Source organism: Pelmatolapia mariae, linkage group LG8 (assembly GCF_036321145.2).
Source record: "Pelmatolapia mariae isolate MD_Pm_ZW linkage group LG8, Pm_UMD_F_2, whole genome shotgun sequence".
NCBI classification, from domain to species: Eukaryota; Metazoa; Chordata; class Actinopteri; order Cichliformes; family Cichlidae; genus Pelmatolapia; species Pelmatolapia mariae.
This window is the reverse complement of record NC_086234.1, coordinates 11,128,937-11,152,997: the sequence shown is the minus strand read 5'-3', so window position 1 is coordinate 11,152,997 and position 24,061 is coordinate 11,128,937. Positions and strand designations below refer to the sequence as shown.

Sequence of the window (24,061 nt, the reverse complement as noted above, 5' to 3'; positions counted from 1 at the left end):
TAAAGATGTTTCTGGGAATCTCTCAGGACTATACCTGAGAAAATGTATGTGAAAAATCTGATTATACGATAAAATGAATTAAAATTAACATTAAATGGAAACTTTTCTTAAATGATAAATTGTTTATTTTGTTTTTTTGCTTACTCCTGGTTTCGCCCATGTGACTATTTGCTGCTTTTAATGGGATTCTGTAGATCAGACAGCCACACAATCAAAATAATAAGCTTGTTACGACAATATGAAGTGTTTTATTAATGCACATTTTTCATGTTTGGGACTCGAATTAAAAATCCTAGCCAAAATTTATCCCGCAGAGGCGGAGATACCCAGATCGGCAGAATCTCGAATGGCTCAAACGCAGCATAAGTTTTGAGCAAACACAAACTTTATTTATATTTAGTCTCCAAGGAGCCAGACTTTTTCACTCGTTTTCTGTCCACTTCTTGCGCCTGTCCATTTTCAAAGGGATTTTTTTCCTTTTTTTGTAAGGACAAAATTGCTAACCTTGTGTTTGGGAAATTCGTAAACTGACGTGAATGTGATGGCGACATCTTGGAAAAACATGCTTAGCCCTAAAGCTCATTAAATGCAAATAGTGGACTTTTTCTTGCACAGTCTCCTTACCCGCCGTTACTATTTTCAGGGTGAAAGCTATGCATTGTGTTGACAGCTTTTTGTTTGTTTGTTTGTTTTTCCAGTGGACCTACTTGGCCTGCTGAAGTGGCGCTCCAACACCAGCCTTCTGCAGCAGAATCTACGTCAGCTAATGAAGGTGGAGGGTGGCGAGGTTGTGAAGGTCAGAGGCCCAAAATTTCCGCTCGGTTGAGTTAAACCGCTTTCAGTCAAAGCTTAAGTAAACATAAATAAATGCGTCTCACTTTCTTTTGCAATGTTCATCGCCTTGCAAATGTACCTAATTCCTTTGCTTTGACAGAGATCGGCACAAATGGACAAAAAACAGATCTTAACAGCTGTTCACATAAACATGCAGTCACAAACGATGCATACTCTTCCTGAAAGCTACAGCTTCCTGGCAGCAATTTCACAAATGATGTCGCTGCCTGTCATAAGGAATTGGCTGCCACTTTTTTTGCTTTTGTTTTAATGGCTTTAGCAAGGAGGGAGTGCATAGTACCCCACACTGTCTGCAGACAGGGAGGAGATGACCTGCTGTCAGAGATTTAGGCAGGGCCTTTAAGTGCTCAGCATGGGGCAGATGAATAATCATTATTTAGAGAAAGTTTTGCATGGGCAGGTTGGGTGCCTGGCAGCTTGGAGCCTATCTAAAGAAGTCCTTCACCTAGACAGTTTTGATCAGGCCAGATAGATGCCTACCACAGCTGGACTAGTTCATTAAACCACAGGAGTGTGATTATTATTACCACCACATTAGCACTCAATTGCTTCAAAGCGCTTCAAGGCTGTCGGTGGGCAATTAGATACCATTTTCATCTTGGCATTTAAAAGACTATTTATCAAAAGAGTATACATTATTTATTCATCATTTCATTTTTTCCCCATTGTAGTTAACATAAAGCACTAAATATGTTCATAACACATTTTTTTAAAAATGTTTCCTGTTCTGTTTTTTATTTCCCATCTCCCTAATGTGACACTGTTTGAGCGAAAAGGTCACTGCGCTGTTGTCCTTGTCACGCGGTCCAGCCTTTGTGAGACCGAATTGCACTTTAAACTCCGCATAGCGTACAATGTGCCGGTTTCTCGTTGAGAAGATGATGAATCTCATCCATTCTGAGATGACAGACCAAGCGCAGTAGAGAGTGATGGCTCTGTTCCCGACACTTTTACATCTGTTTTTACATTGCTGCAGAATTGGCTGAGTAAATGGAGCATGTTTCCCCAGAGAGGAAGGGTGTATATAGTTAGTGTTCCTGGAGGTGCTGCTGACAGGGAAATGATCACTCTCTTCATAGAACTATTTTGGTGTATGTTAACAGCTGTAAAGGGTGCGTAATGGGTAGCATGGAACTGTCACAGCAGGAGTTCACTTGCCACTTTGGTTGCGCCATTCAAATGATAGAGGCGTTTTTAGGGCCGGGGTGATAAACATATTTTTGCTGTGTATTTCTCTATTTTTATTTATCAGTTTGCTTTGAATCATTATAGGATAATGTCTATATAAAAACCTAAAAATGCTATTGCACAGTTTTCCCTAATGCTACACAAAAGTTCCAAATCTCCCAAAGACTCACAATCGGTTTAGCTGTTGCCATGCATTTTGTGTTTTTCATTCCTTTAATTGGTTTGTCCTAAGGTTAGTTATCACTTTAATGACACAAACTGAATGTGCATGCCAGAGGAAAGAAATCATGATCAGCTTGACTCGGTTTATTTGACAGAACCGTGTGGACTTTGGCGTTTCGCTGTGAGATTAGGACTTAGCATATGCATGTTTTATTTTTTGTTTTTGAATGACACGCCTCATTGTTGGCCCGCCATAACATGCCGTGCATCTGTCATTCTAGTTTCTGCAAGACACTCTGGATGCTCTCTTCAACATCATGATGGAAAACTCTGACAGTGACACTTTTGATACTCTGGTGTTTGATGCCTTGGTAAGGAAGAATTACGCTGGAACGGCAGCGCATAATTTATAATAGAGTTCCCTGTCAGCGCCAATAAACATTTGGACATGTTTGGAGCTCAGAAGCAAATATAATAACTTGTGAAATACTTCATGTGTTAAAATGCTTTTTGACAGGCATCCCTGCTCTGTTTGGTACCCTAATTTGTATGCAGCTACCTGTTTTCTGCCCTTAGTTGTTTCTCTAAACTAAAAAAAAATGAACAAACCAATTTTTGGTTGCTTTTTTGGCTATATTGTTTTAGTTCTAAAAAATTTTTATTCCATTGCTGTACGTTAACATTGAACTCCACACATTGCCACTCATGTTCGATAGCTGCTGCATTGATTTGCATGAATTCTTAGTGCCTGTGAAGCATTTTTATTGAACATGCTCACATGCTTATTGCAATATATAGTATGAAAAAGACTTTACATTGGGAAAAATAGGTTATGATTATTAACCTTGTCCTCTCATGGGCTGCAGATAATGGGATTCAAAGTATTAGCCTGAAACTTGTCTAGCATGCAGTTCAAAAGAGCAGTTTTTGTCATTCACAGAAAGCTGGTAGTAATTGTTTTTTGTTGAGTTCCTAGATTATCTGCAGAGCAGAGAATTGAAAGAAAATGGCTTTCTGCCCAAATGCAACCTTGCTTAATTTCCCAATCTGTTTTGATATATTGAGCAAGACGGGTCGTTTTGGGGGGCTCTGAATTATTAAGCAAGGCTTTCCTGGTGTGTTTAATTTACTTTTTAATAACTATGTCTTTATTGTTTGATAGGTGTTCATTATTGGGCTTATAGCCGACAGAAAGTTCCAGCACTTTAATCCGGTTCTGGAGACCTACATTCGAAAGCATTTCAGTGCTACACTGGCATACACGTGAGTTTAATTTCTTTACAGAAACATTTATAAACATGCGTGTTCCACTTTATGATTAGCGCATTATCCACACTCTGTGTTTCTATTTGCAGGAAGCTGACAAAAGTTCTGAAAAACTATGTGGACAATGCAGATAAGCTGACAGAACAGCTGCTGAAGGCCATGAAAGCTCTGGAATACATCTTCAAGTTCATCGTCCGATCCAGAGTCCTCTTTAACCAGTACGTGTGGTATTTTTTTGCAAAGTGTAACATTGCACCATAATGTATGCAGTTTTGTTATAAAGCTACTTTGAAGAGTATTTTCAGTGTAACCGTGCTCAAGCATGAGTCTGATAAGCTGTCTTATCAAAGCGTAAACAAGCTTTTGAACTTTTTAAGATGGTCTTTCTAAATTTATAGTTTTTTCTCTTTAATTGCTGCTGTTCCTTTAAATAATTTCTTGGCTTCAGTCGTCTTTTATAAAAGATCAATGCGTTTTGTAACACCGAGTTCTCTGCAGCACACCTCAGCTCCGGTGTAATAAAGTTGAAACAAGTAAAAGCGAATGGTCTTTGGATGAGGTCATTTCTATGGATGTATTTATAATAGGCTGTGGGGACGTTAAATGAATGATAATATTCGAGAGTCGTGAAATAAAGCTGTTGGTGGCTGAAGGCCTGATGTATGATCCTGGACTAATTAAGTGTGCAGAGTTTGATTGGTTTTCTGTCCAATGTCTAGAGGACACTCTGTCCTTTACCTCACAGAACACAGCCCTGCCATTCTTTTCTATGTTCCAGTTTGTGCCAAGTGGCTTCTTTCATAGATATCTGAGAGAGAAAAAAAGAAAACTCAAGCTTTATGGTGGTCCCACTTTGTGTTAGCTCTTGTCAGAGTGGTTTCTTTGGTTGGTTGCCAGCATCAAACTCCGTCAAGCCATCATTTTAAATTCTTATGAACTATAAAGTTAGGTTTGATGGAGCCTAACAAGAAGGTGCCAAGGTTACATCAGCAAATGTTTAGCCTTTCACTGTGGGTCAGTGAAGAACTTTTATGAAAGTGCAGAAGAACACCTTAATTGTAGATTTGCCCCCACCTCATTCAATTCGACTGTTATAGCTTTCCAGGGCTCACTGAGCTCCTTAGCGTTGCAGGTGAGCAGCGGCTTTAAGTAATTGTTGTTGCGGGAGCTCTGAGACGGATGCCTCTAATCCCACGATTTCTGTAAGCCCTCAACAGTGGCTATCCTGTACCATGTAATACATCCATTCCCTTGAGATATTGTAGCCACACAAAACCCACGTCTGTGAAGAAGGCCAGTAATCTCTGATGGAGTGGGAATTTAAACACTTTACCTCCATTTCACCTTGCACAGTTTTAGTTTCTCTTGCAAGTTTTGATTTTATTTCTCTAAAACTGAGCGGTTGCAACGCTAAATTATTTGAAGCCACTGCTGCTGCTCGGCTCATTTCCACTTAATGACCAGTTTTGTTAAGATTTACGGTCTCTGTGAGCGCTAAGGATTTTCATCTTTGAGGGATTATGTGTTCTTTCTTTCCGTGTGTTCCCATACACTTGGAAAAATGGGGGGAAAGCATTTTCTGTCGCTGTAGTGCGATCATTGGCGTTTGGTTGCTACAGTCTGTGGGCAGCATTTGTTCCACATAACCAAGCTAGCGGAAGGAACATTAGTAATTCGAGTTGGAGAAAATATGAGAAAGTAAAGCCACTGAACCCTAACATTTGCTTGACATTTGCTTTCTGTTCCTCGTATAGTATTCTGGGAAAGTCATTAGCATAGATCATTAATTTTTCTGATTTTTGTTTCCGCATGACAGCAGGCAGGTGCTTCGGGGTCTTGTCATGTTGTTTTAAATGCTAATCTGGCTGGCAGCAAGAGTGATGTCTCTGGTTCTGATCCAAGAATATTTGCATTGATAAAACAGGGCCTTTCTGCCGGCTGCTTTTAATGATTTAACAGGGAAGCATCAAACTCTTGTCATTTCCAGTGCAGGTGGGGCTGTTTACACAGGGATGAAACGCACAACAGCCTTGTGATCATCTGCCAGTGTAATTCTCTACTTCATCTCCTCCCAGGCTCTATGAGAACAAAGGAGAGGCTGACTTCATGGAGTCCTTGAGGAACCTTTTCACATCCTTTAATGACATGATGAACAGTAATTCAGAGAACACTGGCATGGTGAAGGTAGGCTGATTACCACTCAAGTCCAACTGCATACTGTTGCTCAACCTCACTGCCAAGAATCATCTGCTGCACTGTGAATAGTAAATAAATCTGATGTGATTAGCTTGGGATGACAGATTCTGTAATTGGAGATTAATGTGCCTTGTTAGATTTAAACTATGACAGCAGTTTATTAGATATTAATGCTAACATTCCTTCAGATCATTGCTGCTTACTGTGTTCTGTGCACTGTGTTTGTTTTCCACGTCTTTTCCACGTGTCTCTGTGCAGATTTTTCTTTTTATGTGAACTTGTTAGAGCTGAGAATCAAGAATATGAAAGATAATCTAGCCACTTAAAGTAGTAGTTATAGTAATTAATGACTACTTGATATGCTTTGAGAAAATGGGACGATACTGAGGAATTAAGGAAGCATTCATTCAGCATAGTATAATTCAAAGTCAATTAAACTTTAGAGATATCAGTGGTGCCAGTTTAGCTCACTGGTGCCTGCAACGCTGATGCAGCAGCCTGGGTTCAAGTCTAACCTTTGCAGCTCGTCTTCCCTGACTCACTTTCTCTGCTTTCCATATCTAATCATCACTGTGCTATCAAACAAAGGTAAATGAAAACACGCACTTCAGGGATGTCAGTCTGTCCAGATCGAAAGAATAAACCATTGTGAATTCATTTCAGTTGTTTTGGTCCAAATAGCTGCACGGTCTGACCATAGACCATTGCTGTCTCTTTGTCCTTCCTGACTGGTTTTCTCTAGTTTTGCTTTTTTCTTTGTCATTGTTGATAGTATGAGACAGTACCTGCAGCCCACACAGGTTGCAAATGTAGGCCACCTCCTCCAGAATGGCACATCCATGCGTGCTGTTGCAAAAAGGTTTGCTGTCTCTCCCAGGACAGTCACAAGACAGTAGAGGTGATACCAGGAAACAGGCTGTTACAAGAGGAGAGCTGGACAGAGCTGTAGAAGGGCCTTAATCCGGCAGCAGGACCGGTATCTGCTCTTTTGTGAAAGCAGGAGCAGAAGGTTCACTGCCAGGGCCCTACAAATTGACATCCTGCAGTCTGGTCATGTGCATGTTTCTGAACAGACTGCTAGACTCATCTGCATCCTTTAGTGGGTCCAGCACCAATGCAGCTCAACTGCCATTTGCCAGAGAACACCAAAACCAGCAGGTCTGTCGCTGCCACACTGTCAGACCTTATGTAGTTCAGGATAATGCCTAGAATCATGTGACCAGAATGCACAGGCAGCCCCTTGATGACGAAGGTGTTAATGCCATGGACATTGCCAGTGCCACAGGCTATCCAGGAGCTCAGGGATGCCCAGATCCACCATCACCTTTAAGAGCATTCCCAAAGGTTGTTGGGAGCCAATACCAGCGCTTGTGGGCCATTCATGTTACTGAGCCACATGTGGATATATCAGCTTGTGATTGCAGTGTACCCCTCAGCCTGATGGGGTATTGTCGTCACCCTGCCGGCTGGGCAAGCAGGTGACGTGGACACCCAAGTTTGTGAATGCAATAACTCGAGAACGAAGCAACGTAGGAGCTTCAAATGGATACCACTAAAAATCTCCAACAGGTTCAAATCTCAGTGGCCTGGACTTTCAAGGTCAAGGTTAAAGTTTTCCAAAACTCTTGTGAATGCGATACATCGAGAAGGAAGTCACCTAGGATTTTGAAACTGATGCAGAGTCAGAAAAATAAAGCGCTTTCAAATAGACAAAAATGCTTGTATGAATGTGTGTGTGAAAAGCACTCTGTAGCAGTCCATTTACTTGTTTTATCACACCAATAATTCAGCTTTTAGCTGAGCTGGCTTTTCAGGATTGAAACAGAGGATGTCAGACCGAGTTTGAAAAGAGGTCAGAGGTCAAAAAGAAACGCATAACTAAAAATGTATTTATTTTTAATAATTAAAGCTTTAAAGCCATTCTACATTTCAGATTTCCTAAATAAAATCACAAGACTGTACACGGACATAATACAGGCACGTTTCAAAGCAGAAACAATCGAGGTATTAAATGGGTTATTTGCTCGACTGTTTTTGGGTCCCACGATATAATTCATGACATAATCCACTGGAAAGTCACAAGTTCACATTTTTAACTTTCTGAAAAGATTAAATAAACAGGATATTGTTAATGCGCTTTAGAGGTACTATCTTTAGTCACACTATCTGTTATCCACCTGTTTCCTGTCTAAGCTACGATGACTAACTGCATGCTAGCTGTGGCCCCATACAGTAGTTAATTTATAGACATGGTATGAATCATCTGAGTGCTTTTTTGTTTGTTTGTTTTTTTGGTGGGGGGTTCTCAGCAACATGTAAATAAAAACTTTTTTCCTTTTGGTTGGTCTGATATTTCCTGATTTTAGAATCATAATCATAACCGAGATTGTATTTATTCCAAATTCCTAAGTGTTTGGTCAGTAACATGCCAACAATGTTTGGCTTAAGTTTCCATCTTCAGAACATTATCTGACTTGTCTTGAAAGTAATTATTGGAATCAATTATGAAAAGATAATAAAAAGGATAAATGTATATATTGCACGAACTATAGAAAAACTCTTAACTCGTGGAAGAAGTTTTAGGGTGTATTACACAATGAAGTTATTGAGGATAACAACTTGGCTTTTCTTGCATCTGTACTTTTTATGTGTGTTTGTTCCATGTTAATTTCTGTTGTTTGTCTATACCTTTTTGTGTGTGTTTGTGTTTTTCCTTTTCCTATATTTCACTCTGACCTTGACTGTCCTGATGCTTGGGTCTTCTCTGGCCTTCTGCTCTTTAGCTGCTCCTTAAGGTATTTATTTCACTGTCTTTCTCCTTCTACCTTTAAACACTCTTTTTTTCCCCATATTTACTTGCTTCTGACCTCAAACTTGGCGACCCCAGATTAGAAACAGATACACAAGGATGTTTGTTTATTTGTGTAGATACTCATGCACAGACTCATGCACACTTGCGCACACGCACTGCTATGCTTTTAGAGATAACATAATCACAGGGTACATGCACCTTGGCACACCTACAGTATATCCATGTGCACACTCAACCATATGAGGAGCTCAGGAGTCAATTAGGAGTCAGTTGCTGTGTAATTGGGTGAGATATTAGCTTTACTGTCAGTAAATTAAAAACTGATCTTGAGGAACGGCCATGAAACCGAGGAACCCTGGTTTCTTCCCAAATCCACCCCTGTGAAAGCACTGTGACAGGTGGAAGCTAATGAGTAGTCCCATTATGCCTCTCTGGGAAAAAAAATCGGAGTACTGATGAACATCTGGACAGACCAGCACACATGCAGTAGAAAATCTAATAAATACACACACATTCTCTCTCTTGCGTTTGCTGTCTCTCTCTTTCCGTTTCTTACTCTCTCACACACACACATGCACACTGATGTAATCACATGCATGGGGTATGTGGGAGCACATACATGTCCAATGACACTTAACATATAACATTTCTGTGGAACAGGTGGGAGTTTATTCGTTACTGGAAGTGTAAAAAAAAAAAGGATTAACAGATGCAGATGACTTTTTATTAGAATAGAGGCTGAATTGCCAACTGAATCAAAGTCAAACACCACTGAAATCTGCCTAATTCTTTCTCCCTGCAGAGAGAGGTGAATGTGAAATATACTTAATAAGATGAGATCGTATTAAGATGACAGCAGGAGTTTGTTTGGAAGTCATGATTATATCCCTGGAAAAAAAATCATTCTGAATCTTACTTTGCAGTTAGTCTCTGCTGTTCAAAAATGTGTCCTTCACAAAATCCAATATTTAGAAATCATTTACTAAAGTCTGTATTTGCTCTCTTGCCAAACTCATTTTAGCATTGCTAATTATTCCTCCACATGTTTTCAGGAATAAACCATGAACAATTTAGAAAAAACCCAATGGATTGTAATAAGTGATATCCAATGTGCTACACCTGTAAACCAATTGCGATGAGAGACAGTGGCTGAAATGCACCAATGCAGTATAAAGACACACCCAGCAGTCCGTTAGAGAAGAAGTTGTCGTCTTGGCTAAGCATAGCAGTTATGTTATTAGCCTTTGCATGCATGTGCTTGATGACTTACTGACACTATTGATGGACAAATTTAGATCCTATTTTTGTTAATTTACCGTAAAGTAAAACATAGTTATGGCTGGGTCCATATGTTTTTGGGCAATGATGCCATTTTGAAATTTTATGCCACCACACTGGATTTAAGGTCAACAATCAAAATTGAAAATTGATTGATCATAGCCATTTTTATACTCCTCCATTTTCAGAAGCTCAAACTCAATGTCTTTCAATATGACTGCCTGAGGTCTAGAACGCATGGGCATCACCTAATCCTCTTTTTAACACTGTACCAGATTTTTGATTTGGCTATTCCTAAAGTTCCTGCAACTTCTCTGTCAAGTTTATTTAGGATTTTAACCTCTTCCATTTTCTTCACCATTTCTTCTAGACGTATATTGAAGGTTGTGTTACTAAGTCAACTCTAAATCCTTTGACTTAATTTGATGATTTTGGCTTGAAATAAATCAGAAACATCCATCCTCGCTCGTCCATGAAACTGTTTATCAGTCAATTGTCTAATTAATTTCTAACCTCCAATCTCTGTAATGTATATGGCAGAAAATGTGCACATGTGTGCACGCATGCGTGAGAGAGAAAGCGATTTCAATTGGTATTGGTAGGTTGTTGCAAATATTAAATAATGACACATTAAAACTCTTGATTATTGACTCCTCTAGTGGCTCACTGAGGGCATGCTACATGCATTAAGATGTGAAATGATTTTGTCATATTTTTTCTTTTTGTTCCTCTCGTAAAGGGTGCTGCACTGAAATACATTCCCACTATCGTCAATGATGTCAAGCTGGTCTTTGATCCCAAGGAACTAAGGTAATTTCATGTTTTGTTACATATTCCTAAGCTTTAATGTCATTAAAGTGACACCAACAGCTATCTAAGAGACTTAAACATTAATACAAGTGAACATGCCATTATAACAGATCACACAGTTCTCTGTGAACTTCAAGATTTCTTTGTGGGAGTTCTGTAATAAGGGATCATACAGAGTACTAGGGCAGAGCAGAAAAATGCTTAAATCAGTTGCCTTTTGCAAAGAAACAAAAAGAGTAATTTGCTTCAGTTTGATTGCTTTTGTTAAAATTTCATGTGCAGATTATGTTAAGACAGGCTATTGGAATATTGTGCTTTTTCAAAAGCACAGTTTATTTATTTTATCTGCCTCTCCACCTTAAGCTGCTTTTATTCAACATCTCAACATTCACTAGCTGTGCTCTGATGGTTGCTGCTTAAAGAAGTTCAGGTTGCCTTGGAAACTCTCCACTCAAATGTCTATTTAAGGTTATGTTGTCTACTGCGCATGTCACCAGCTGTAGCTTAATACTGTTTTATATAAAATACAAACATGCTCATGGATTAAATAATTAATTCATGTTCATGTTAGACCAAACACAACATTTGACTTTAGAATATGATCATATGTTGTAAACGACTACTAATATTATAACCCTCTAACACAGAGTTGCATTAAAAAGATGGCCACACTGACAAAAGTCAGGCAGTTACTTGTAACTAGGCTGAGTCTTAATAAATCTCAGTAAAGACTGAAGTAATGTTTTCCTAATTCACTTACAACCACTATAATCAAAAGTAGATTAATTCCATCTGTAGCAGTTTAAATGCAAAGGTGTTGACAAGGAGAGCATCTGAAAAGACCCCAAGCACAGAACTATAAACTATAGTTAAAGCTTTCCTAAGTTTATGATCTCAAATCATATTGAATGCAACAATAACCAGTGGATGATGTCACTGTGGCTGTCATGTCCGTCTATCCATACAGCCTATGCACAGAAAAGAGCTGACATGAGTAAAAACAAATAATACGCTGGTGGACAAAAAGGAGCCGGAAGGGAGGTGGGTTGCAAAGTGGCATGCAAAGGTAGCAGCAATTGTGAGCCAACTAAAGCAACTTAAATAATGTACTGCAATGTAAATCTGTATATGTGATTTGCCATAAACTCATAACAGGAACTGAGAATAGTTTGTCTGCCAGGATTGTGGATTAGACTTAAAAGGAGCTGCAAATAACGTAATTTTAATAATTTTAACTAAACTTATGTACTTTTAAGTAGTGTGTCATTTTATGGTAATTTTGTGGAAAAATAAACAATATTTCCTCATCTTACATCATAAATACGCTGCACTTTTCAAAGCTTTTTCTGCAAAAAAATAAGCAGAAAATACTGCAGTACTTAAAATTGATTACAAACTATGTAAAATTATACTCTATCTCATTTCCTATAAAATACTCAGAGGTTGGGCACTAATTAAATTTACTTATCCATTACTTAGATTTTTATACAGTTACGTACATTTCTTTTTTCCTGCAAAGTCCTGCAACGCAAGACTCGGTACACTCAGGTCCATAATATGGCCTGCAACCAGAAAAGTAATTATGATGTAAAATGAGGAAATACTGTTATGCACCATGTAAAATTACTTACACAATACTTACATTTACTTATTTATTTACTCATATTTTATACTTACACATTTACTTATAATTTTTCTTTGTTTCCTTTAAAAACCTGGCTTGCTATACACTTTTTCCAGTGTACCTACCTTAAAGTATTTGTAGGTAATTTGTAGTTCGTCACCTCGTCAGGCAAGCGGGTGGATGGGCGGCATTGAAGTTTGTGGTTGTGATAACCCGAGAACGAGGCGACGTCGGATCTTCAATTTGATACCACGTGTGTATCTCCTAAAAATCTCAGATGAGTTTGAATCTGAAAAACTTGTGAATTTCATACAAGACATTACACGGTTATTACTTGAATATTACTTTGGTTATTAACTGGTAATAACTTGCTATTGCCATATTATTACCCCACTATTTCCACATTTGTTACTGAGCTTTAATAGTGCAAAAATCTTTAGTTAAAGTTGGAAGACAGTTGTTCAGCATATTCAGTCCGTTTATTATGCTTCTTTCTTATGTTTGGCACTCACAGCTCCCTGGATTTAAAAAAAAATTGCTTTGCCTCTCAGATTAATTCACGGTTTATAGATCACATCCCTCTGCTTACGTAATATTGCTTCAGTTTCATTTAGTCAGATCAACATGTTCAAAAAGTCTCATCTAATCTAGGAACCATATACTATTCACACATTAGTCGTAGAGAGTTTGCACTACAGTGCCCCTTTTTTGTAGATTCATTAAACTTTGTATTTGACAAGAAGTCCTGGTTTTATTTTTTTCACCCACCAAAAAAAATAACGTGAGACAGCACAGCAAGCAGCGTTAGATGCTTTGTTATCATTTCGGTGGTTTAAAAGGCAACGCCATGAGAGAAGCTTTTGATATTAACTTTAATCCTGAAAGCTGTGGTCCTTATGAAACATAATGCCATAAATCACAGGCTTGGCTCATCTTCCTGTCTGAGCAAAGGTGGCATCAGCTGCTCTTGTTGTTAGCACAAACCTGGCTGAGTGGCTGTGCTGGAGGCAACTAAATTGAAGCCCTGGGGGTTAGGGGGTGGGGGGGTGGGGGTTATTTCATCGACTTCCAAAACCTTGCCTCTCCTCCTTGAGGCGTAACTTGCCAGCATAATGAGCATTAGGCCTTTTCATTTATGGGGGGAAAAAAATTATGCATGTTTTGTATCTGTGCTCAAATGTGGATTTTTATTAATAAATGTGTTATTTGTAATGAAAACCTTTTTATGATTTATGTATCTTTTCATTTTCTTTTTTCATTTGTGTTTTTTGGTGTGGTTTTTTTGTTTTTGCAATGCAGTTAGGTTATACTAATGACTTTATAAATCTTTAGTTCAGTAGAGTTCATTTGCATTCATGCGTCTTAAATATCGGAAGACATTCAGAATAATGGCAATGTGAGTCATAGGAACAAACTCAAAGGTCTACATGCACCCACAAATGCATTTTCACTTCTTTAGACTTATTAGACGCTTCGCAGAACATATGTGGGCATACTGTGATTAGGTTTTTAAGTAACGTCGTCATCCGTTTTACTAAAATCCACTGATGAAGCTATTCTGTGGCACTGAAAGCTTCAAAGCATTTCTAGGGCTTGCTTTTGTTCTGAAAGCTTTTTGTCAAATTACTTTGGAAGGTCAACGTTTGACCAAAAAGCTCAGTATGCTTAAGAAAAATGGTGATATGCAATACCGCATGATATAATGAAACCTTTAAACAAAGTAGAAAATGTTTCAGCAAAACAGAAGTGCCATACCCAAATAAGAAAGTTCCTGTATCCAAACTCACCCAAGAAACTCAGTTATCTAAATCTTGTTTACTGTGTTCAATGCCCCAGAAAAAGAAATAAAAACCTAGTTAATGCAACATTACATGCCGTTTAACAGCTACAAGCCAAGCTAGAGAAAACAAATAGACAAGCCTAATCAGTTGGACTGTTTTTTGTTTTGTTTTTTAATTTATGTTGTCCTCTTTGTGTCTCCATAGCAAGCTGTTTACAGAGTTCATCCTTAAAGTCCCTGTAGGTCGCCTGGTAAAACAGAAGCTGGACTGCCTGATTGACATCGTACACAGCGATCTCTTCAATCATCACGGTGAGAGCGCGCACATACAGAATCTGTACCCATAGTTCTTCAGTAAATTCACTCATGGTTCGGTAATTTAGGCAATCACACACACCAGCTGCCTCCCCAAGGCAGCCTTGTGTGAGCTCACAGTAAAGGGTCTCTGGTAGAGTGGAGTAGAGTAGAAATTGTTCTAGTTTTCTGCAACAAGTTAAGCTTGAGTCACCTAGATGTGACTGGAACTGAAGGTCAGGGTTCCCATCTTCATAGACTTCAGGTGTCATGGCCTTATTTCTGTTTTATTGTTTAATCAGTTTTCAGTCTTGTTTCCTGTCTTTGTCTTTTCCCTACGACACAGTCATGTATTTACACCAAAACTTGAATGATACCCTTGAGCACCATACTATTGTTTATTTTGGTCATTTTGTAGTAATGTCACATGTGAAGGGCGCAGTGTAGAGGTGGCTAATTAGAAACATGCTTATCTCCAGACAGGCTAGCCTGTGGCATCCCAGAGACGAGGCTCAACCATAGAGATGCTCCAGAGCCAAGAGTTTTGCTAGAGGCACCATGCGTTCTGGGGTTATTTTTGGCTTGGTCTTGATTTAGAGACAAACATTCTCACGTACTGACCTGTGATTTCAACTAAAGATACAATCCCTGTCTCAATAAAGCAGTAGTAATTGAATTTAGTTGGCAGAGAGCGACCACAGGAAGTGAAAAATAGTTAGCCACGAATCATTAGATTATTTTAGCCACTGAGTTAGTACACAATGCTTTGCTACTACTATCTTGTTGGTTTTTTGAAGCCAGAAGTGATCATATTTTCAGGAGGGGGTAGCAAGTTTTGATAGTAAGCTGCATCTGTAGATTGTGTAGATAATTAATTGCTAATTAATACTAAGACAAATACAAATGAAATACAGCATTTCACTGATCAAAACAATGAGCTGCTGAGCAATTGAATGAGCTACTACTCAGATAAAAGCATTCAAATGCTAAAATAAAAGGCACCACAGGAGGTTTAGTGGCGTTTTGGTGACTGAAGTTAAGGGGCAGCTGGCGGCTTAATAACATTTAAGAGCTGAGTTATAAAAACAACAAAAAACCCACAAGACCTTGGATGTTCCAGGGTATAAAGATGCTTATATCTGTTGTAAAGTTGGGTATTTTGACATAGCAGCCTATAAAGACTGACTCATTTTTGGAGACGGTGTCAAGCAGCAATTGGAGTATCTGCAACTACGTGTTTCTTTACCTTTTCCATCTCTGTAGGTTGCTGCTTTTACACACTTATAGTGCAGAAGTCTACGTGCGCTTGTCTGCCGCTGTTCAATTCAGCATGGCCGTACAGGAAACGATGATGAGGGGGGACACTTTGTGTGGGATGTAGCAGGAAGTTGTTGTTTTTTTTCCTAGTCATTAATGTCTGATATTGAACATAATGCAGTGTAAATGTCACTGCTTTCAGCTTAATGATCTGCTCCTTACATACTTTACAAACATAAAATTGTCTCTGTGTCGGTAAGTAACTATTGAAGACCAGTGCTCAGTGCATGGTCCTCTGGTCATTACTATTGATCTGTTGGTATAATTATGGACAGCCAAGCCCCCCCCCCGATGTTTGCAAATGGACTGCTGATCAGCGGGAAGAGTTGTTGCTATAATGTTGATAAGGATTATCCTGCTGCTTTAAAAGCATGTGTGCTGGTCGATTCTGACAACAGTTCCTTGCACTGGTGCTTTGAACATCTGTAGTAGGCTCTGAGGTGCTAGCTGGTTTCAAGCTGTGCAGAAGCACTCACAGAGAGGGCTTTGTTGCCGGGTAAATTTGTCCTTTCCATCAGTATGCGACAAGCAGTCGAATTAGCCAGACAGTTTTTAAGGTGGTGTAGTAAGCTGTAATAAGTGCCTATTCCCAGGTGGTCCATAAAAGGTTTTCTTGCCAACTAAACCCAAAATGAAATGTACTGGAATGCTTGGAGTAAATCAAGGCTCAGTGAGATGCATCATACCTTTCTTAGCATTTTCTATCAGTGCGATCTGAATGCGTTCACGCATGGAAATACTTTATTTCCTGCAGGCTGCACAGGCATTAACATATTAACTATTTTTGCTGAAAAGCGTGTCTTAAATTAGTTTATTTTAGCCCCCAGTGGGCTTAATTCAGTTCAAAATGACAACTTTAGAGAATAAAGAGGACATCTCTTTCTCCAAGGGTTTTATATATATGTCTGAAATTGAAATTCTCTGTGTGAAATGGAATTGGTATGCATATACAAATCTTTGCTTTGAATGAGAACTGCATTAATTTAGAAAGTTTTTCATTCATTCATTCAAGTTTTGGAGGCAAAATGTTGTGTCACCTTCAGTGCTGACGATGTAAAAGGAGTGTGTGAGATGGGTGCATAAATCGCGTTGAAATTGGCTCATTGTAAGAGAATAAATATGTCAGCTGCTCTCTTGGTCTGTGTTAAAGGGGGAAATTACTGTAGCGTCTAAAATCTGTTTGTGCTGGACGTTTGAGGAAAACACTCATGGCCTAGCTTGATAGTTCCAGTCTGCTTGTCCCACTCACACCATGCTGGTATAGTGTGTGTGTATGTGTATGCATGCAACAGTCTGTGTGTGTACGTAGTGTCTGTGTCCATTTAGGCGTCTGTTCCCACCTGCTTTTAAGTTTTGACAAGCAAAGATTGAAACGCTTTAAGAATCAGGAGCTTGTATAATCCACACAGTGCACTTAAAGCACTTAAAGATTTTAAGCGCACACACACAAAAATATAGACGATAGATATATTTAAAATCGTATCAGGTGGCTGAAGCACCAAAATCCTTTCACTCTAGACACCATTGTCAGTTTCACCATACATTTTCTTCAAGGTTTATAAAAGTAAAAGCTTTATGTGAATAGAGCAGGCTCCTGCGAGGAATACCATAAGAGCTGCCAGCTCAACCTTTAATCGCAATCTTTTGTGCCAAACAATGGATATGTCTTGATATGTGATGTGTCTTGGCATGTTATAAATGAGATGCAGGAATGTACAAAAGTCTTGAAACTTCCCTCATTTCTTTATATTTTGTTTCCAAGGAGCCAGAGTTTCTTGCATTTTTTTTTTTAAAGTTTTTCTTTGGAAATTGTTTGGGGTTTTTTTCCAGTGTAGTCCATGTAGATTTCCATCTTTAGAGGAATGTGTTTTGTTGTTTTTGTTGTTAGGCTACTGTCATATAAATCATTCAAGCATTAAAAACAGAACCTAACCTAATGTGCTGCTCACTGAGGCCTCATCAGAAATGGTCTCAGTGGTAGGGTGGATGTCGAGGAGCCATTTTTAAGAAGAAATTGTTGTTAACAGGTCCGATGGAGTGATGCGTGTCACATTTCTGGTTCAAATTGTTGTCAGTGTGTACAGAGGAGTGCAGAAGAGAGACAGAACAATAGCCTATAGTCATATGGAAAACACGGTGGAGGCTCTGTCATGGTTTGGGCATGGGGAGCTTCAACTCACAACATTATAAATGCAGAAAAGAACCATCAGATTTTGATCTATAACACAGTAACATCTGGACACCGTCTCATTGGCAGTGCCTTTATTTTTCAGTGTGATAATTATCCCAAACATATTGCCAAGGCAGTAAATACATACCTGAATAGATCTTTGCAGAGTACAGAACAAAAGTGAGCCAAACTCCAAAGAACAAGAATTGGAGAACTATTCCTGAAGACTACTTAAGGAAATTGCAAGAAAGTTAAGCTAAGAGAGTTCATTTCAATAAATTGCTTCACCTAATTCCTATTTTCCAGGAAAATTATAAAGAGATGAAGGGTGACTCAAGACTTTTGGAAAGTATTATACTATTAAACTGCATCTAAATGAATTGCATCAGTGCATCACTTCTTTTCCTATATTTGGAGCACCTATTTAGTTTAAATACTATTATCAAAGAGGAGCTCCAGCTTAATTATTTTTTACATTAGAATCATTAAAAGCCATTCGAAGTCCATCAGCCATTCAGTCCAGCAGCTACACGAGATCTCTTAGATTGCTAGCAGGGAATAAGGTTTTAATTGATGCACTAATCACAACCTGTAAAATTAAAAATTACATTTTTGATTCTCCAGGAGGATTTATTTGTTACACTGCTAGTTATGCACAGTGCATTCATTACCCGTTAATTAAAAAAACAGCATCATTATGCTTTCTGTGTGGGTCTGTGGCTTACAGCTAATTTCAGTATTACCAAAAACAAACCGCTTGTGAAGACACGCTCGCTTCTGTCAAAGGTGGCTTTGGTGTTTTTCATGCATGTCGTGCTGTATTGACAGCAATTTTGTTGTTTGGCTTCATGAAATCATCACATACTACCCAATTAGACATGCACTACATTTAGTAAAGGAGGTCACAAAATGCTAAAGATTGTTCGCTTTCTGTGGGTATTATTCATAAAGAGGTCACAGTAGTTCATGCTATTCATTAGGTTACGTGCAGCATTGATGGAAACTTTTATGTGTGTTTTGATGTGCGGCGAAGTAACAAGTTTATTTTCTTCCAGCTTAATGGCTTATTAAAGTTGCGATATTATCTGTGAAGCAAAGAGATTGTATTGATTCTGAAATAAAATCCATTGCTTGGTGGCCATTTAGAGCAGCAGCATCTCTCCATCTTGAAGTCATAAAGATTTTTATTTGAAGAACACAATTGTTGCCTGATTCTACAACCGTACTGGGGACAATTTCACTTAGTGTACTCATTGTAGGAAATATGTCTTTTTTCAGTACTGTCTCATAGGGATTACCAGTTTACATTTCTACTTGCTATATGTTGTAGCAGACAGACAGCTACAGTAGGATTGCTTTCTACTTTATAAGTCTGTTAAATATTTACTTTACAAATTGACTAATTGGCCCTGATTCCTCTAATTACTACCAGAATAACTCCAGTGTTTGTCCCTTGACTTTAAATGTGATCCCCACACATCCATACACAAACTCGCAATGAAACCAATGAGGTTCAATTAAAAATGTGATAAATCTGCAGCATACTGCCTCGGGTTTACCTTCCAGCAGTAGAATGGACGCCAGCTCATCACTTCTGTCCTCTGTGTCCAAATTGGCAACAAAATTCTCCATAGTCTTCGTAAGGAAATTCACCTTTTGATCTCCATCTTAAAATTAAATAATTTGACAGAGTTGAAAAGGAAAGTTATGGTTTTCAGCTGCTTTTAATTGCTGTGTTACTATTAAATTAGTGCAAACAAGCAGAAAATAATTTTTCAGTCACATAAAACTTTGCCTGTTACGTGAAACTCCAAAGTTTTACATTGACACCACCATTCAATGCCTCTTTCATTAGCTCACCCAGCCAATGGTCAGATGGGCTTATGCCATTGAGATGTGTCTGTCAACCTTCCGCCCACAATTCACAAGAGTTGCCCCAGAATTGAAGCTGTTTTCTGCGTAATTTTTTCACATTATTTTTTAGGACTTTTGGCCATTGTTCTTTGCAATGTTGCTTCAGTTCATTGAGTTTTGCAGGCCCGCCACAGCATTTCACAGGGGTTGAAGTCAGCACTTTGAAAAAGAAAAGGATCACTGTGCTGCAATGGCCCAGTCAGACATTCTGTTGTGCTTTGCATTATTGTTCTGTTACATGAACCAATTTTGGCCAAGTTTTACCTGTCAGACAGATTGCCTCACATTTGACTTTGGAAAGCAACAAAGTTTTTGGCCGACTCATTGCAAGACATTGTGCTAACACACACCTGAATGCTTCTGACCAGCAAACTGTGGTTACACAGTTAATCAAGTGCATTTGATAAGTACTGTATGACTGTTACTTACCTTCTTAATTCCTGTGGAAGTAGTATTGGAGTACCTTTTCACGACTGCACATCTTTCTGGTTTAAATTTTTATGGACCAGTTTAGCCAGTTTATCCATATTTTTAGGTTTACTATTGTAATCTAAGGGGTGGTTTAATAAGACGTTAATAAGATAAGACGTTTCATGGCTGACTAGTCTTGCAAAATGATTATGGCTGCAACTGGCTTTTGTTTTGATAGTGTTGCTGTCAAGTACTTCCTGTTTCCAAGTATCTAAAAATGTATTTGAACTACAAAAAAACTTTGAATTTAGTGTAAGTCTCAGGGTGACCCTGCAACAAGTACAGCTTTCTTTTTCAGAACAATAAAAGGGATTAAAAGTGCAATAGGTAAAATAGGTGCATAGCTATTCTTTGGGATTTGGGAGCTTTTTTTCCACAGTTGATTAATTAATAAATGTATGTTGTTTTAATTTACTCCTCGGAGATGTGGAAAAGTAATTAATAAGCTACATGTTTCTGCATCGAGTGTGTCAAGAACATATGCTGTACTGCTTCGTGTGATCTATCATCTGCTCCATGTGTTGAGTGTCATCACGGATGTGTGTATTTATCGGCGTCCCTGCAGATTGCCGCGAGATCCTGCTGCCACTGATGACGGACCAGCTGAAGTTCCACCTGGAGAAGCGGGAGGAGTTGAAGGCTTGCTGCCAGCTGCTTAGTGACATCCTGGAGGTGCTTTACAGAAAAGATGTGGTGAGTAATTCAACTCTGGAGCTTTACATATTTTTATTTCCCTCTTGAATAAACAGTAGCGTAATAAGGCAATCTAGGAATACCTCCATAAAGAAAAAAAACCCTCTTTTGACTGTGGTTATTGTACTTAATAACTGTTTATTAGTATGCTGTTCTCAGTTTGTTTTATTGCCCTGCATGCTCTGAAAGGAGCACGTTTTACGACAGTATTAATTTATTAACATGTAGAGGTGGCTGTGCTCAGTAATTCATTTCTATGGGTTGCTAGAGGCCATTCAACACTGAATTTTATCCAATAGCATTGTAATGAGTTCTGCTTAACTCTGTGGTGCTTTGGAATAGAGGGACTATTCATTATCAGCCTAGCCAGTTATTGTATACAATATTGAGTCTTTTTCATATTATCAGTATTTTTTTTTAGCTTTTTGCATTTTTTTTTAAATTAAAAAATGCTGAAAGTTTATTTGTTTTAAATTAATCATTTGTCAAACATAAATGTCCTTGATACCAGTTGACCTCTAGTTTAGAACCATAAAGCGATGTGGTCCATGTGATGATGAGCAGTATCAGTGTTGGTCACAGAGCCAGTTTTGTAGCCAGTAAAAGTTAAGTGTTCTCTGCCTCGGTGCCAGTGACAGCTGTGACTGCTGGCGTTAGATTTTTCAGGTTGTCCATTTTTATGGAGACTGGCTAAAAATGTCCACACCGTTCATTTCTCCATATCTCAGGATCACCGTGTTTTAATTAGTCTCAAGAATGAACTGATTAGAATTTGTTGATCAAAGATGACTGCCTGTGGCCATCATAACACATCGACTAAAACGCTTTCTGGCTGTTATTAAATGCTGTAACTCGGGAATAGAGGGAGAAATGGATGTAAACTGGAATTTGACTAGTTGCCGCATGCATACAGCTGTGAGTTATTCTTTGTTCAGTGCTACTTTACATTTTTTGCTACTTTACAGCCAGGTCATTACTATTATGAACAGCCAAATCCTTAAAATAATTACTTTTATTTAATTATCTAATTTCAAAAAAGTAAGAAATACAACTTATTTTTATTTCTCAGCTGCTCAAACAGTTTTGTACTTGCTATCGGCTCATTTTTTTAAGCGCAAAACTCTTTCTAAAATTTTTAAACTTGAGTCCGCGTCTCACACACACAGGTATCGGCCCCTTACCTCAAAAGCTCAAATGATAGCAGACACGCTCACAAACACACACTGTTTTACGAGTGCGTTTGATCCTCTTCCATGCCCAGACTCCCGATGTCCTCCCTCAGGCCCTCTCAGACTCTCGTCATTGATCACGACCGTTCAGCCTCCCACACTCCACTCTGCTAGGGATTATCCACCTCTCCCACTTGCTCTGGCTTTTACACCCCTCTCTCGCTGTTTCACAAATTGCTGAATCCTCTCACTGTCTTGCTCTCTGTCATATCTGTCCTGCAGATCAGCACAACCAAGGCTTTCAGAGACGTAGATGCTCGCAAAAATACGGAGAGTGAAAACCTCTGTAGATATGTCTGTCTACTTAAATTTCATCAAACAATTTATGCCTTGTCAGCAAGAAGTATCTAACTGGATAGGCCTCTTTTACATAGCTAGATGTTTAAAAAAAACTTCCCATACCATTCATGCTCTGCATTTGCTTGGTTGACACTGGTCTAGACACAGGCTGAACCAGTTTATTCTCACAAATACTGTGTGCATACAGTATTTGTGAGTTGTTCAGCTGCAGACTGCATAATGTAAATTATTGAAAGTTTTGGCAGGTGTTGGAAAGATAAACCTCCTTCGAAAAACTCCCCCACGCCAGGTACAGACAGCAATAACAACAACCAGGCGATCTGATCAGAGTCGGGGAATAATCAATGACTTGGTGTGACAGTAAAACAAGATTTTAAAACTGCATTGTCATAACATAAGGATAAGGATTCATGTAATAACTGCACGTAACACATGTTAGGGTAATCTCTTTGTGTTTCCTGAGTCTGGAAGAAGAAGAATACTTAGCCGAAATCTCAGTTTATGCCAAACTGACCAAATATCATTAGTGCTCTTAAATTTCCTATCTCAGTCATGGTCTACTCCTTGTTTTTTGAAGTACTGTGCAAAAGTCTTGTGCCATCTCTCATTTCCTCTCACTTCCAAGAACCCAGATGTTTCTGTAGAAGGAAAAAAAAGAACTTTTGACATTGGTTGTTTTATCAGTCATTTTCAGTCCAGTCCTGCTGCATAGCTACTTTTCAAAGAATGATTTGTAATTTTGTTATGCCACTTCACACTGACCTAAGCATAAAAATGGCGCCTAACCCAAAGGATGTGTCTGGACATGAGAGACAACTTGGCAAAGACCAATTTTAAATGGTATCTTTAGGCACTTTGTTGCTAGCAGCCTGTCACAAAAATACATCATTTGTTGACATTTCTTTAGTTCAGTCTATGAAAAATACCAACGATAACAGTTTGACAGGTATAAAATTGTATTTTTGCACCAAGGAGGTGATTCCCAAAGAGCTATTAGCTGACAACTTGAAATATTTGAGTAAACTGGGCAAGTGGAAGACAAAAAAGAAGGGGTAAGACTGGGAAAAAAAACTATCCACGGTGATGAACAGTGTCGAAAAAGAATCTAGCAAAAGCCCTCCACAGGACCTGAGAGATGCATCTAGCCCTTCAGCTTAACCATCTATTGTTCACTGAAATCTCATCATAAATGGTCTCAGTGGAAGGGTGGCTGTCAAGAAGCCATTCTTAAGGAAGAGAAATGTGGAGGAAAGGCTGAGGTATGCCAAATTACACAAGAACTGGACTGAAAATCAGTGGCAGCAGAACTTATAGAGTGATGAATACAAATTTGAACTTTTTTGCTTCAAATTGTCATCGGTATGTATGAAAGAAGACAGGAGAGAGGTACAACAGTGAGTGTCTGCAGCCATCTGTAAAACACTGTGGAGGCTCGGTCATGGTTTGGGGCTGCTTTTCGGTCACTGTTGTTCGCTGATGGAATTATGAATGCAGAAAAGTACTGTCAGATTTTGATGTTGAGCCTGGACCTCAATATTATTGAAGGAGTGTGAGGTCATCTTGAAAGGGAACAGAACAAAAAAGCCAACATCCAAAGAAGAGCTTTGAATGTCGTTCAAGAAGCCTGGAGGACTATTCCTGAAATTGCAAGAAAGCTTGCCTCAGAGCATTACGGGTGTGTAGAAGGATAAGGTGGTGTTGA

At 38.8% G+C, this 24,061-nt stretch overlaps 1 protein-coding gene across 2 annotated transcripts in view; it reads left to right on the top strand.

Annotated features, from left to right (window-relative positions):
- dock1 (dedicator of cytokinesis 1) overlaps positions 1–24,061 on the top strand; it is a 191,301-nt gene that overhangs the window by 53,415 nt on the left and 113,825 nt on the right. For both annotated transcript variants that reach the window (XM_063482824.1, XM_063482823.1), the window contains exons 19-26: positions 699–796; positions 2,487–2,576; positions 3,368–3,468; positions 3,561–3,689; positions 5,547–5,655; positions 10,497–10,567; positions 14,177–14,283; positions 20,703–20,830. In XM_063482824.1, coding sequence (XP_063338894.1) covers positions 699–796; positions 2,487–2,576; positions 3,368–3,468; positions 3,561–3,689; positions 5,547–5,655; positions 10,497–10,567; positions 14,177–14,283; positions 20,703–20,830 — 833 coding nt within the window. The remainder of the gene's footprint in view (positions 1–698; positions 797–2,486; positions 2,577–3,367; positions 3,469–3,560; positions 3,690–5,546; positions 5,656–10,496; positions 10,568–14,176; positions 14,284–20,702; positions 20,831–24,061) is intronic.